This window comes from Macrobrachium rosenbergii, chromosome 54 (genome assembly GCF_040412425.1).
Source record: "Macrobrachium rosenbergii isolate ZJJX-2024 chromosome 54, ASM4041242v1, whole genome shotgun sequence".
Classification (NCBI taxonomy): Eukaryota; Metazoa; Arthropoda; class Malacostraca; order Decapoda; family Palaemonidae; genus Macrobrachium; species Macrobrachium rosenbergii.
The window spans coordinates 44536143-44551153 of record NC_089794.1 but is presented as its reverse complement, the minus strand read 5'-3'; the positions used below and the strand labels follow the sequence as shown (position 1 = coordinate 44551153).

The 15011-nt window shown below is 36.4% G+C and overlaps 1 protein-coding gene across 1 annotated transcript in view; it reads right to left on the bottom strand.

The window, feature by feature from the left end:
• Positions 1–15011, bottom strand: part of LOC136834546 (uncharacterized) — an 87138-nt gene that overhangs the window by 46553 nt on the left and 25574 nt on the right. Inside the window, exon 2 of the mRNA XM_067097132.1 lies at positions 5004–5382. Within this exon, the coding sequence (XP_066953233.1) occupies positions 5004–5100 (97 nt within the window). The 5' untranslated portion in view covers positions 5101–5382. The remainder of the gene's footprint in view (positions 1–5003; positions 5383–15011) is intronic.

Here is a 15011-nt window from a genome sequence, read left to right as displayed (position 1 = left end):
CCGTGCTGAATGAGTTCGGTCTGGCATGAACAGCACTCCTGATCATAGACGAGGAATTTGGTCTTGCGTACTTTTCTATGGTAGTCCGAATGGCGAAGTCGTGCAATACGGGACCGCCCATCAGAGATACATAGGCTGAGGTTTGCATTCCACGAACACAGCGGGCCAGAAAAAACAGATAACGTACACAAGCATATTGCTCTTTATTACCTCATCCATAGGGTCGAAAATACCACTTTAGTTATGGCGAGGGCGGAACAAGGATTTTTCAGCGGAAGTCAGTGCAAAACTCACTACCGTACATATAATCACTTCCTGCAGTTAGACTCCACCATCAACGGGTGCAGTGGGGTTTTCAGAATCACTCATTCTACATGGATCTAGCCAGCGTCTCTTTCCATATAGATATCTCATTTAAACCGTTCCTGTTCGAAAGGTGAAATTCATTCCTAATCTCGTAACATCAATTTGCAGAGTCAGCCCATCAGCCTCTCCTTTATCAATCAATTCTGTGAGGCTACAGAGCCAGTCAAAGAGACTATCGTAATCCAGTCTGATGACTGACGATGACTCATAATCACACGCTCGGATTCATCGGTGTTATGAAATAGAGCTTAACGTCATCAGGCTGTGACTTTAAATGTTTGAAACTTCGTTATTAAGTCTTAACCCCATGCATGCAAAATTGTTTATTTGTTTACAGTATTTACTCTTTACTTATCAGTTATTTGTAATTTCCTCTACGTTCCTTCTCTCTCTCTCTCTCTCTCTCTCTCTCTCTCTCTCTCTCTCTCTCTCTCTCTCTCTCTATTTCTTTATTTTTTTGTTTACAAAAAGCCATTCTGCTCTTGTGTATTAATGTTTCACGTCTCACTCAATCTGGAACCTAGTTCTGCTCTGTTCTAGCAATAAAAGAAAAAACTCAAAAGGCTGGTGCAAGTATCCGACTTTTATATTGAATGTGTATACAAATATGCCGGTCCAAACCCTCCAAACCCCGGTTAAAAGAGGTGATTCAGTATCAGATAAAGGTGTTACTTGTAAATGTTACCCACAGAGCGTCCTCCAGTTCGTGAAGGATACGTTATCCTTCAGAAACTGAAGGACGCTTTATAGGTAAAACTCACAAGAAACGCTGCTATCTTATACATCCGTCAGTTTGTGAAAGATAATGTTTCCCGATTAGTGGTTAATGAAATTGTACCCTTGCTGAAAGGAACTGTTGCTGAGTGAACGATATTGTTCGCTTTTCTAAAGTGATTAATATTGCTCCCTTATCATGTCTGGCTCGAGCGACAATGGGCTCCAGTGAGGCCTGTAAGCCAACGCCTCTGCTCATTTTCGGTTTCGTCCAGAACATTGAGATAAAATTCGATGGAACGCAAATAAAGGCAAAAAGTAAAAAATAAAATAATCTTTAAATGAAGAAGAAAACTCATGATTCATTCTCATAAGCCACACTAAACGACCCTGGACTCTTAAACGATGGAGCGCACGGCGACTATTAACTCTTTTGCAATAAAAGAAGGGAAAGGCAACTGCCTAACTCCCCCTTCACAGGGCATCTCGAAGAAGCATCAAGAAATATAATGCATCTGAAAAGTAAAAAAGATAACAAATGAAGAGAATGTTTCTGGATAGCTTTTGTTTGGGTGACTGATTCATCCTTATGATAAACTGGCGTCACAGTATTAAAGGGCAGTGGCATCGAACATAAATAAATAAAAAAAAGAACAAGTTACAAATCACTCGAAATTTTCTCGCGTAAAATGTTTACTCGCCGTCAGAAAACGCACAAAATCTATCTGTACATTCGTTCACACCGGAAAAATTGGATGAATCTTTTGTTCTAAAATCGGAACAATGGAATCGACATCAGTTATCTTTACTGAATTCTAACAGACTTGCTTAATAGACTGAAAGCGCATCGCCCTTTTTTTTTTTTTTCTTGTAGAAACGAAAAATATTTTAGGAAATTTAATAAATTTCAAAATATTGGAGAGGAATCTTTCGGTGATGGTAATAACATATCAAGTTCTGTAAAGAAGAAGAATGTTTAAAAAAAAAGGCATTATTATTTCTGGTATTTTTGAGAACACCGACAGGAACAAGTAAAGTTAAATCACTTAAAACAACCAAAAGGATATCGATGATAATAATGATCAGAGCGACGGTTAAAGTTGTGCTACTCTTCTGAAGGAAGCTTCATAGATGGTGATTGGCATCTTCCTAAGAAAACGAAGCTATCTGTTTCCTCTTCAGATCATTATTATTAAAGAACTAGCTTTCTTTCATATAACAAGGTTTCTTTATAGACTTTTCCGTCCCCAAGTGTGATTGTCATGGCGCCTTATAGTATGAAAGATACTGCGCCCCAGTCAAGTGAGCCTGATATTATTCTCTGTCGAATGAGACTGATACTCTTCTTGTAAAGCATGACTGATACTCAGTCCATAACAAGTATAAATGATAGCGTGTCGTTGTCGTGTGAACATTAATGTGTTGCAATTAAGGATGAAGTTTGTCGTGTCTTTATTAAGAGTGATTACATTCTTATAAGCCTGAGTAGTATTTCATCTCTGTCATTTGTGGCAAAAAAAGTATACCTTATTTTAACCAGACCACTGAGCTGATTAACAGCTCTCCTAGGGCTGGCCCGAAGGATTAGACTTATTTTACGTGGTTAAGAACCAATTTGTTACCTAGCAACGGGACCTACATCTTATTGTGGAATCCGAACCACATTATAGCGAGAAATGAATTTCTATCACCAGAAATAAATTCCTCTAAGTCTTCACTGGCCGGCCAGAGACTCGAACTCGGGCCCAGCAGAGTGCTAGCCGTGAACTCTACCGACTCGTCCAGATACTATATCTGTCATGATGACAAATGTGAGCAGTACTCTGTCCCAGCCAAGTGTGTGTCTGCTAAGTTTGAATGATGGCTTATGGCTTTCAAATATATGTCCATGCCCTATATAACTACCATTTTCTCTGTAAGTAGGCGTTACCTATGTTGTGCTCCTCAGAGTATGAATGACAATGTTCCAAGTAAAATAGGATAATGGTGTGTCCTTGTTTTCTTTTTGTTTCTATACTTTGCCTTAGGTGACTCCTCTTAAATCAGAGTAGTACTATGTCCAGGCAGAATGTTGCTTATATTGTTTCCCTGTCAAGTGTGACCGATATTGTTCCCTTATTAAGGGTGACTAATATTGTTCCCTTATCAAGTGTGATTGATATTGTTCATTTATCAAAAACGACTCCTTTATCAAAAACGACTAACATATCCATCATCAACCGTGAATGTACTATACTGCTATCAGAATGAGAGAATACTGTCCCTATCAAGAATAAATAATTTATGTATCCTTAATTATTGTGCTTATCGGTGCCTAAAGCGCTGATGCTCTGCCTTCATCAGGCAAGAGAGGAGTTACATTTCTTTCATTGCTCGAATTATGCAATGTCCTACAGAAGTGTTACTTATTTCATATCCCCTTCAAGTGGTGACTGATACTGTGGCCTTTTCATGTTTAACTAGTACTGCGTTCCTGTCAGCACCGCATGATACTGTGTTCCCTGGCAATTGAGAATTTGTAAAGAGTGAAAGATAGTGTGCCCTGTCAAGATTATAAGATGCTCTGCACTTGCCAGATGCGTCGTATACTGTGGCTTTGTCATGCTAAATTAACACCGTATCCCTGTCAAGACTGAAAGATGCTGTTGGCCTCTCAGTTGTGAATGGTACTGTGACTGATACTGTGTCCCAGTAAAGTGTAAAAGATACTGTGCTCCTGTTATGTAAGAAATGATACCGTTGTAAATATTACAGTGCCTCCGTCATGTGTGACTGATATTGCCAAGTGTGACTGATGCCATGTCCAGGTTAAATGGACTTCTCATGGTGTCACCCTCAATTGGCATTTGATATTGAGACTTTGTGAAATATGAATAATGAAATTACCCATCACATGTGGGTGATACTGCGTTACTATTGTGATTGATACTGTGTCTAGCAAGTATGACTGGTACTCTCTGCTTCTTTGAATGATCTGCTGTGCTTACCAAATGAAACTGACATTTCATGCCGTAATTTACATAACAAAGATAATGAGTCACCAGTGAATTGGAATAATATTATATTTCTGTCAAGTGGGACTGTTATTGTGTCACAGCCAAACAAGACAAATATTTAGTACCTAACAAGTGTAAATAAACTGACCACATGATACCTGTGACTAATATTGTGTTCTTAGGAAATAAGAGTGATGTGATCAAAACCCTATCACATCAAGTGTGTGTGACTGATGCTTGTGACTGAATAGTGTAATTAATCCTTATCTGTGGCAGATGTGATGGAAACTGTGCCTGCAAAATGAGATTAATACTGTTTCTGAGAATTGTCAAAGGGCATCACCGTTAAATGTAAATGACGCCACATCATCACAGTGAGATGTATCACAAAGACTTAGTCAGACAGGCTTTAGAAATATGCAACTGAATATGGCACCGTTCAGACTGATCCATGCTTAGCTGAAGTACGAAATTATAAGAGAAGGATTACTGTGACTAAATAATATGACTACAAAAGTAAGTTTAGCAATCAGTCTCAAGGTCCTTGATTGCTCCATCTTTGGGGTGCTGCTATTAATATATCTCACAGGTCACTTAAGTTGCAAGGTTGTGGTATTTTCTTTGTAACGGCACCCGGCCACCTAAGATGAAATCATCCAGAGATTCAAGAACACAGGAGGCAACGTGATTTACAGCATTTCTTCACTGTTTCTTACAGAGCAGTTCTTCCTGAGTAGCGTGTTTTGCACGATAAGAAATGCGAATTCTTTACCCTACAAGTTTCTCTCTCTCTCTCTCTCTCTCTCTCTCTCTCTCTCTCTCTCTCTCTCTCTCTCTCTCCCCGTATGAATTTCAGATTCCCACTTGATATATTTCCGGTACCAGAACATAGGACAGACACATGAAAAACCCGAGTCTTTCACTCACCTGTCAAAAAGCCCAGGAGGACCACGACGAGGGAGATCCTACCGCAGTCATTGGTGAAGGGCGCGAAGAGACGAGTGTCCTTGGAGGTCCTGGTCATTTTCTTGATAGGCAGGTCCTTGAAGATTCGGTAAGACAACCAAGTTCTGCAAGTCTTTCGGAGAGAGTGAGTTGTTCACCTGGTCATTAAAGAACTTTTCTTAACGAGGATCATCGTCCTAATTTCCGACGGGAAAAGCCGAGCGATTCACAGCATCATTTGTGGCTGTCAAAAAGTCCGCCACTTTTGATGTTCACAGGCTGAGATTCGAGTTTGTTCACAGCGTCATTGAGGTTGCGAAAGAGTCCATGACCTCGACGCCATCTCCATAACACTCGCCACCTGCAAATTGCAACAACATCGTCAGATCCTGTGTTTGGAGCTCTTTCAAAAGCAAAGGAGTCTTTATTAAACCAAAATGCAAGTGCGGTAATGGCTACTTTAAATGTGTTTCTCTATTCATTAAAAGACAAATGAGGCGAGTCTGTTTTCATTGAAGGTAATACAAAACCGAAGAGAAACATGATATTTAATGCGGTCTATCTTCCCAATTAAGGTTATCAAGCGCAACTAAGCATCATTTGCATAAGAGTCCAAAGTAGAGCAAACTTACGCCGCTTTGTACATGATACAAAATAATATGAAAACGCTGAAGCACTGACTAATAAACCTACGTTTCAGTCTTTTAATTGGAATCAGCTCTCTCATTTCCATTGCTATTTTACAGAGGTAAGTCAACCACTCCATTACCCATTATTATAACTATCATTATTGCTATTCTTATCATTTTAATTAAATAAACTATAAAAAAGAGGCCAATACTGACTGAAAGTAAATTCTGTAGTCAAACAACCAAAAACTTTGACGAGGTCCTACAAAGTATCAGTTGCAAGTATTAGCCCCTAATCAGATTATTGAATGGCTACAAGTATTAAGTATGAGTGAAATCACTCGCAACACTATTTATTTGTTTGTATTATTTAAGCACTAAATTGGTCGTGATACTGACCTGTACGGTTGGGATCCGGTGCTGTACAGGAAATTTTAAACAATTATTGGAAGTAAAAATAATACTAATGGTCGGAAGTAAAAAAAAAAAAAAAAAAAAAAAAGACTATAGGCTGTACTTGCAAGTAGTCTCTGAGGTGAAATGAATTATTATTATTATTATTATTATTATTATTATTATTATTATTATTATTATTATTATTATTATTATTATTATTAATGCAGCTTATCATAATATGAACAGTGAAATTTAGAACTATATCCACAACAACTTTTCTGGTCAACGTATATCAAAATCTACAAAAAGAGCTCTCATTATCAACGGCGCACGATAGCTTTGTATAGATTTTTATATGTGTAGACAACATAGCTGTTGTAGATTTTGTTTTATCATTATTATTATTATTATTATTATTATTATTATTATTATTATTATTATTATTATTATTATTATTACTGGGTTTCATTCCTCTGTTTACAAGCTCCCTTGACTGATATTGGGTCAACATAATAATTGTCGTAAATAAATATATAAATGTGAAATATTATAGTTTCTAGTATGATATACATGGTATGATAAAAATGTAGAAACCACTTTACCAAAGTGGAGCAAACGGCTTTATAAGCGTTTCCTCTTCCCATGTAAAGTACTTCACCAAGCAACTGGCTCTGTTCTATCGCATTCGGGAAAGTACAAGACAAAATATGATATATAAGCGTCGTTGATATTAGTAACTATTTAAAGAATGTTAAATTCTCCGCAGATTTTTCAAGAAGGCTCGGTCTGATCGACAGTACAACAATCTCGAGTATTCTATGGAATTCAATCCAGTGGCGGCGACGCGACGGGTGAACCAAGATGAATTTCACAGCGCAGGCAGGAAGGAGGCAAAGTGAGAGCTCTCGGAGGAGTATAATACGAAGCAGGCAACGTGTAATATTCCCCAGAAATCAGATAAGACGGCTTCGTGGCTTTGAAGTCTCTCGAGGCTCGGTTAAGGAAACCCGGTTCCTCGACGACAGCGCGAAGGAAGGACGGCCAAAAGTTTCATATCTCGAACGAGAGGTTCCTCCGCCAGTTTCGGAGAACGTGGGAATTGGTTGGAATTTTGTCAGATGAATGGCGTCTTTTGTTGAAATGATTGCATTCATGAAGATTTCTTCGATTTATATAGTGAACTTAAGGAAGATAAATGAGTGAAGTACTTTACGCGGGAAAGTACTACTTTACGAGGCCATTTGCTCAACTCTGATAAAGTGATTAATACTTTTTTATATCACATCGTATGCATCGTACTAAGATACTATCTTTTCATATGTATTTATGCATATAAGATGATTCTTGTGTTCACCAAAACATTGTCAGTCAAGAGAGCAGACCAATAGAGGAATGACAGCCAGCAATAATAATAATAATAATAATAATGGCATACATGACAATGCATGGCTGAAAGATATTTTGCATTGTTAGGAATGAAATAACATTTATGATATGACGAACGATCATTGGTGTCTCTATGCTAGAAATAATCTCAGACTTCTCTCACTTAATTTCTACTTTGTTCCTGTGATATCATCTGGCTGAGGAACCTGCAATACAATCAAGTTAGATGTATACATTTAACTTGATTGTATTGTATATATGAAAGAAGCAGTTTCTACCAATTCTTCTGTTTACCTCCCATCCAGGTAAACAGATATTCTTATTTGAACATAATGTTAGTTAATTGCTTCTTTCATCAATATTTTCAGTAACCATATCGCCGAAGCTGATAGTAAAATATGGAGAGATTCATTTCAAAATCGCAATTTTTTTACTCTCTGAAATTACTAAATCTCCATGTCGTCTGCAGGTAAAGGCTCATCACTCCATCAATTTAACGTCCAGTTGTGCTTCTTTCTGCGCCTTCCTTTTCATCCTAAGAAAGTTTTTCAAGATTTCTGGGGGCCTGTCTATCCTAACGAAGTATTTCAGCTATTTTATTCATCCACGTTTTGAATATCGTTCCCCTGTCAGGTCTTTTGCTTCCGCAGGTGACCCGCATCTTCTATTGTTGGACAAAAACTTGAGTTTTATCAATTTTTTTTTTTAGCCAGGAGTATTTTATATTAATATGGTACAGTCGTTCATTTAGCTCAGTTTTGATGTTTTGAAGACATTTTCCTAATCCTGATCATCCTTTGCATTCAGATCTGCCCAGACTATACCATGCGTTATGTAGCACTATAAGATATGCAGTGAATTCTGACAATCTTGCCTTTTCATCTGTGAGGCCCAGTAGCTCAGTTTTTTATTTATACGTTTTATTACTGTAGTGACTGCATTGTGGAATGATCCTCCTTAGACTGTAGCTGAATCGTTGGCTCTTCAGAAGTTCGACCTTGGTGCAAATGGTTTTTTGTTTCAGCAGGCTGACATAAGTCCCACTTCATAGCTTATTTGTTATTGGACTTATTTATTGTGCTTCGTTGTATATCTCAACTGTTATTGTTATTTATTTACTTTTCTTGTTTATAGTATATAGTTCGTAGTCTATCCGTTGCTTCCCAGTGTCCTTTACTTTGCTGGACTTCTTTCCCTACTAAGGTCCTTGGGATTGTAGCATTAGGCGAGTCGCTAGGCCCGAGTTCGAGATCTCCGGCCGGCTAATGAAGAATTAGAGAGATTTATTTCTGGTGATAGAAATTCATTTCTCGCTATAATGCGGTTCGGATTCCACAATAAGCTGTAGGTCCCGTTGCTAAGTAACCAATTGGTTCTTAGCCACGTAAAATAAGTCTAATCCTTCGGGCCAGCCCTAGGGGAGCAGTTAATATACTTAACTTCTATTTTGTGTCTTCCCCAGTTGACGTTCTCTTTTAGAGAACAAATTCTTCAGGCGAACCCTGAGATTCTAGCAATATAACTCTAGGGTCTCATTAAACTTCTTGCTAATAATGATAATAATCAATACCTCTCATTGTTAGTGAAAACCATTTAAGCTACATGCAAGAGAATATTCTTATTTTCTCAGAGTAAAACAATCATTTGAAGTTTTCAGCGAAATTCCTTAGATTCTAATAATAGTTATCTGAACCACGTCGCAAGTGCACCGTTTGTTTCAAGAGCCGCCTCAGAACAATCTCTGATTCTCTTTTCAGCTTGGCGCGGATTGAATTCAGTGCTGAAGGGCATAAAAAGTTTTAACGTGTCTCGGAAAACGTAGGAAACTGGAATCTGCCATTTTATAGGCGATGACCCATAGATTTGTATATTGTTTCTTTTGAGGCAGAAGAAACAATATGCAAATTTTGTTTGATAGAATTATATTCAGCGTAATATCAGCTTTCGAATTTTGAAGATTTTGGCCATGTTTTGTGACCTCGCAAGCCTGAAAATAGATCAAAACTGGCGTCAAACATCAACGTCACGAATAATTTCACCAGATGATTAGGGTACCTCTTCCTGCCCAGTCAAGAAGACATGAAGAAAAAGAGGCGATCAGACAATGAAGCTTCTTTATATGATTATATGTAATTTTGACCAGCATTCGTTATTCTGGCGGAGAGCGCCTGTGTCATAAGCAGCTGCGTAACACCTGTGAGTCAATCACTTCCCACATTTAATCTTGGACTTTAACAGTTAGAAATAGCTTTAGAATCCCTTTCCCTGCTCTTTGACCCCAGAGGATGGTGAATGGGAAAGGCATCCCTAGACTCACTTCTTTGTGTAATGTCCATTATCATGACAGCTTGCAAACGCCTTGGAGACCACAGCAATAAGCCATAAACAACACACTTCAGTCTTTAATAAGACTGATCTATTTCAAAGGAACGGCTATAAGAGGCTATAAGCTTCGAAGATTCGCTGAAATGTCAACCCTAAGATTAAAAACATCATTAAGTGACAGCAATCTTACGATTATTATTAAAGCTTCAGTAGCAAGCTCATAAATATCACTCGAGACTTCAATAATAGTTTTCAGTATGGTATGGCCCCAACTAACCGTGTTGTTTGACAGACAAATGGTCAGTATCTTTCCAGTACTAATATACTGTATATATATATATATATATATATATATATATATATATATATATATATATATATATATATTGTGGTCATATAGTAACTAATATATATATATATATATATATATATATATATATATATATATATATATATATATATATTGTATATATATATATATATATATAAATAACTATAACTAACTAAATCATGCTCTCGAAGTCATTAGAAATTAAGCAATTTCAGGTTAATATCCTTCTAAATATTATCAATCAGATTGTGCAAATGTTCAAATGGAACAAGCCCAGACCAATGCCATGTTAAACATGCCACTGTAAAATAAGATGGTCATTTGTGAGTGAACGTATTTATTTATTTATTTTCTTTTATTTTTATTGATGTATTTGCTATTTATTTATTTTTATTTCTTTTTATTTTTTTTATTTCTTTTTATTTATTTTTCAGATTGAAAGAGAGAAAAGGGAAAAACAAATAACACACACACAGTCACACACATATATATATATATATATATATATATATATATATATATATATATATATATATATATATATATATATATATATACTGTTTATATATATATATATATATATATATATATATATATATATATATATATATATAGTATGTTATTATTCTATGAAAGTAATTTTTTTATACATTGTATGAATAAACAGAGAATAACTTACATCCAAGGGGAATTATAATTGAGTATTCAGCTAACTCGTCTTGTCAGAAGCACTTACCAAGTAGCATTCCTCTTGGGTGTAAATTATGCCCAAAGTAATAGTGAATTCGATATAATATATAAAACGTTGCCATTTATACATAAGTGAATTTTGTATACTTACAAACTTTAAACCACTATCATCACTTGGTATCAATTCACTATTACGTTGGGCATAATTTACACCCAAGAGGAATGCTACTTGGTAAGTGCTTCTGACAAGGCGAGTTAGCTGAATACTCAATTATATATTCCCCTTGGATGTAAGTTACTCTCAGGTTATGCGTACAGTATATTAAAAATAAATTTCATAGAATAATAACATTAAAACTTTGCTGATTTTAGTCAGAATGCCAGGAAGACTGGAGATGGGTAAAAGCATACAAATATGATTGTTCGAGGAGCAAAAATTGTAATAATGAATGTGTTATGTTTTATGAAAGGAATGAAATGAGAATGATAAATGCTTTCTGGGGAGTCTGTATCTGTGCTTGTCTGGGTCTGCAGAATATGGGAGAATGGCAGAAGAAGAGACGGCATTGCTAGTAGGTAACCCCTCGGTTCCTGGAGTAAATGAGTGTGGGAATGTGTTTGGTAAGCAACTTGATCGTTTGAAATAACATGACTTCCAAAAAGAACATTCATAAGTATATATCCATTAGCGTTATCATTAATGCATAGTTAATGTTTCTTTTCAATTATATTTTGCTTAACTAAAATTCAAATATTTAGGCTTAGGTAAAGAGGGGAGTAGATTTACTGGAGTTTAGGTTAATTTGTCTGGTAGTTATGACGCAAGATAACTTATAGTCAATCATTCATTTCAGTGTATCTTGGCGACGCATTCCACCAAGTTATGATTCCGTCCTTGGCATTTCACTCAGGAATCTTATATCGTGTAGAACTCTCGGCTAGCACGCTGTTGGCCCAGCGTTCGACTCTCCGAGTGGCCAGTGAAGACTTAGGGGAATTTATTTCTGGTGATAGAAATTCATTTCTCGCTATAATGTGGTTCGGATTCCACAATAAGCTGTAGGTCCCGTTGCTAGGTAACCAGTTGGTTCTTAGCCACGTAAAATAAATCTAATCCTTTGGGCCAGCCCTTGGAGAGCTGTTAACCAGCTCAGTGGTCTGGTTAAACTAAGATATACTTAACTTTTTTTGTAGCAATAAGATGAAGATGCCGTGTGTCGTTATCTTTGATGACTTGAGTTACTTGTGACTCTATCAGTGCCTTGACGGATGAGACAAAATGCATTCGGGTGGCACTAACTAGACGTGGAATTTATCCCAAGAAAACCTATATGAGAGCCTCTTTTTTCATGTAAATGTGACGGATGTGGTAGCTGTTCGAATCAGTTAAAGGAAACATGACTGAGTCTGTTTGGTAGTTGCTTGAATCCATCAAAAACAAATACATGTATGATTCCAAGCTCTCGGGGAACCTACAGCAGGTGCAATTAATTATTCGCTGTAGAGGAAAACGATAATACAATACATCTCTCTAATGTTTTGAGGCGCACGAGAACGTACCAGTGGAAATTGCTAATAACCTTACTATTGTAAACATGTCGCCAAAACTGACGAAGACATAAGACAGAGTCGAGATTGAAAGTCCCAAACCTAAGGACGTTACGTACCGTCCTGAAGCATGTTTGTGTAGGAGTCTGTGTTGTACAAAGCTAGCCCTGGGCTGGAAGCTGACAAAGTAAAACGTGGAATAACAAATAAATGACTGAATGCTGGATTTTATATAACAGGACGACCTAGGGAGGTCAGTGTAATATGAGGACAAACCTCAGTTAAATGCTCCACTTTGTCATTAGATATCGGCTGCTCAGTTTTGTATAAATGAACTACTGAAGGAACTATAAACACTGAGATCAGTGTTATTTCCATATAAACTGAGCCATCCGTTTTCTACCTATGAATTTCCTTAAACTCTTTCTTATACAAATAAAAGTTTCTGTTGAAAAAATAGCTAGATTACCAGTCCCACAGAAAAGTCTGAACGTCACAGATGTCGACAAAGAAACAAATGACGATCCAGCCAAGTAACTAATGACGCATATTTGAAAAAGGCGTCTCCATGTGTGTGTGTGTGAGTGTGTGTGTTCTATGCATGGCGATGTATGTACGTATGCATGCGCGTGTGGCCGAGAGCCCTCGACCCAGAGAGGAGGAGGAGGAGGAGGAGGAGGAGAAACAAGCAAACCAAATATTCGGGGAGGGTGAAATTTTATACATATCTCCTTGGAGCTCGTCAGCTGTCGATTTTTTGGAAAAATGTTGTTTTCTGTTATTTAAGCTGACCTGCCTCCCGGTCCTGAAGACTCGCAGCCTCAGGAAATTGCGTCCGAGGTCCGGGGAAGACAGTGCTACGCCCCTCGCCTCCTATCTTTCCTTAATAAGAGACTCCGATGTGAAATCATTCATATTATGTTTTGGGATTTTCTCTCTTCAAATTCGCTAGTCCGGTCAGTCAGCGTTTCTCTCAGTCTTAACGGATCTCCTGTTTGTCGTTCATGCGCATGTAGACATAAACAGACACATGCAATATATATAGACCATATATATATATATACAGTATATATATATATATATATATATATATATATATATATATATATATATATATATATTTATATGAGTGGGAGTTTATGCAAATAACCACATATGTAATACATATATTACATACATATACATACAAGAATATTAGATTGCAGACCAGGATATGATGAGGCAGTCTTTGGTTTTGTAGATTCGGGAATATATATAATATATATATATATATATATATATATAATATATATATATATTATATATATAATATATATATATTTATATATATATATATAATATATATATATATATATATATATATATATATATATATATTTATTTATATAATATATAATATATATTCCCAAACCTACAAAACCAGAGATTGCCTCATAATATCCTGGCCTGCAGTCTAATATCCTTGAAACCAAAGAGGAAGGTTTACTTCTCCATTTTATGGATCAAACCCCATTTAGGTATAAACAGGGTAGGTGAAGGGATTTTACCACCAAGCTTCAGAAGGACTAGAGATTATTTACAAATTAGCATCTTAATCGTGCTCATAAACTAGTGATAGTTTATGAAATTAATTTATATATAGATAATGGTGGTAACCTATTGAAATTTTTATTATAGTATTAGCTGAAGCATTTATATATTCATATTAGCCAGACAAAGTAGGTCATTACTTAAAAAGCAAGCTTCCCTGGAATAAAATGCAAAAATAACGAAATAGAAACAACAGCCACACACACATACACACACACACACACAAACACACACACACACACACACACACACAGAAGTTAGTATAGTAATTTGCAGCGAAAGGTATGTATGTGGATGAACAGAAATCTACTTTGCAGTATGTACAACGTAACGCTGAACAATCAGTCCAAGACGCTTTTCGCAACTTTACGATCATCAACAAGTTAAAACTTTGTAGCTGGTTATTGCAATGACTGGGGTCATTTAGTGGCACTTTTTACTGATGTGTGACGTAAACCTACATACATCAAACATTTCTGAAAGAGAACGCTCGATTCACAACAGTAATCTATTCTTTTTGTATTCATTCATAAATGGCTGATTTTCTATTACTGAGGTATTTTCTCTCGATGAAGACAACAATAAAGATGAAAGGGGAGCGGAGATGGTTTGTACATGTCCTTCGCCCAGTTCTTTGGAGAAAAGTACGTGGCAGTGTCAACTTGAATCCTGTGGGCACCAGACGTACTGGAAGACTCAGACCTTCTTCAATAAGTACCAACTGGGGGACAGGAGAAAAGTGGAAATTTGAGGAAGTCAAGGCACAGGAAAGATAAGTAGCAGAATTTCACAGAGACCCCTTAACGTCACGCTATTATAATGATGCAGACAATCATTCCTTTGCATCGTTTAATGAAATGATTATGTAATAAAACGCTCTTTCGTACACACACACACATCTGTATATATATATATATATATATATATATATATATATATATATATATATATATATATATATATATATATATACTCGTATACCATATATGTTTATGAGTGTATGTATTATACAAGTAAATTGGGAAGGAATGCGCAACCCTGAAAGGCCTTGTACACCCATGTCTCCTTTTCACTATATATATATATATATATATA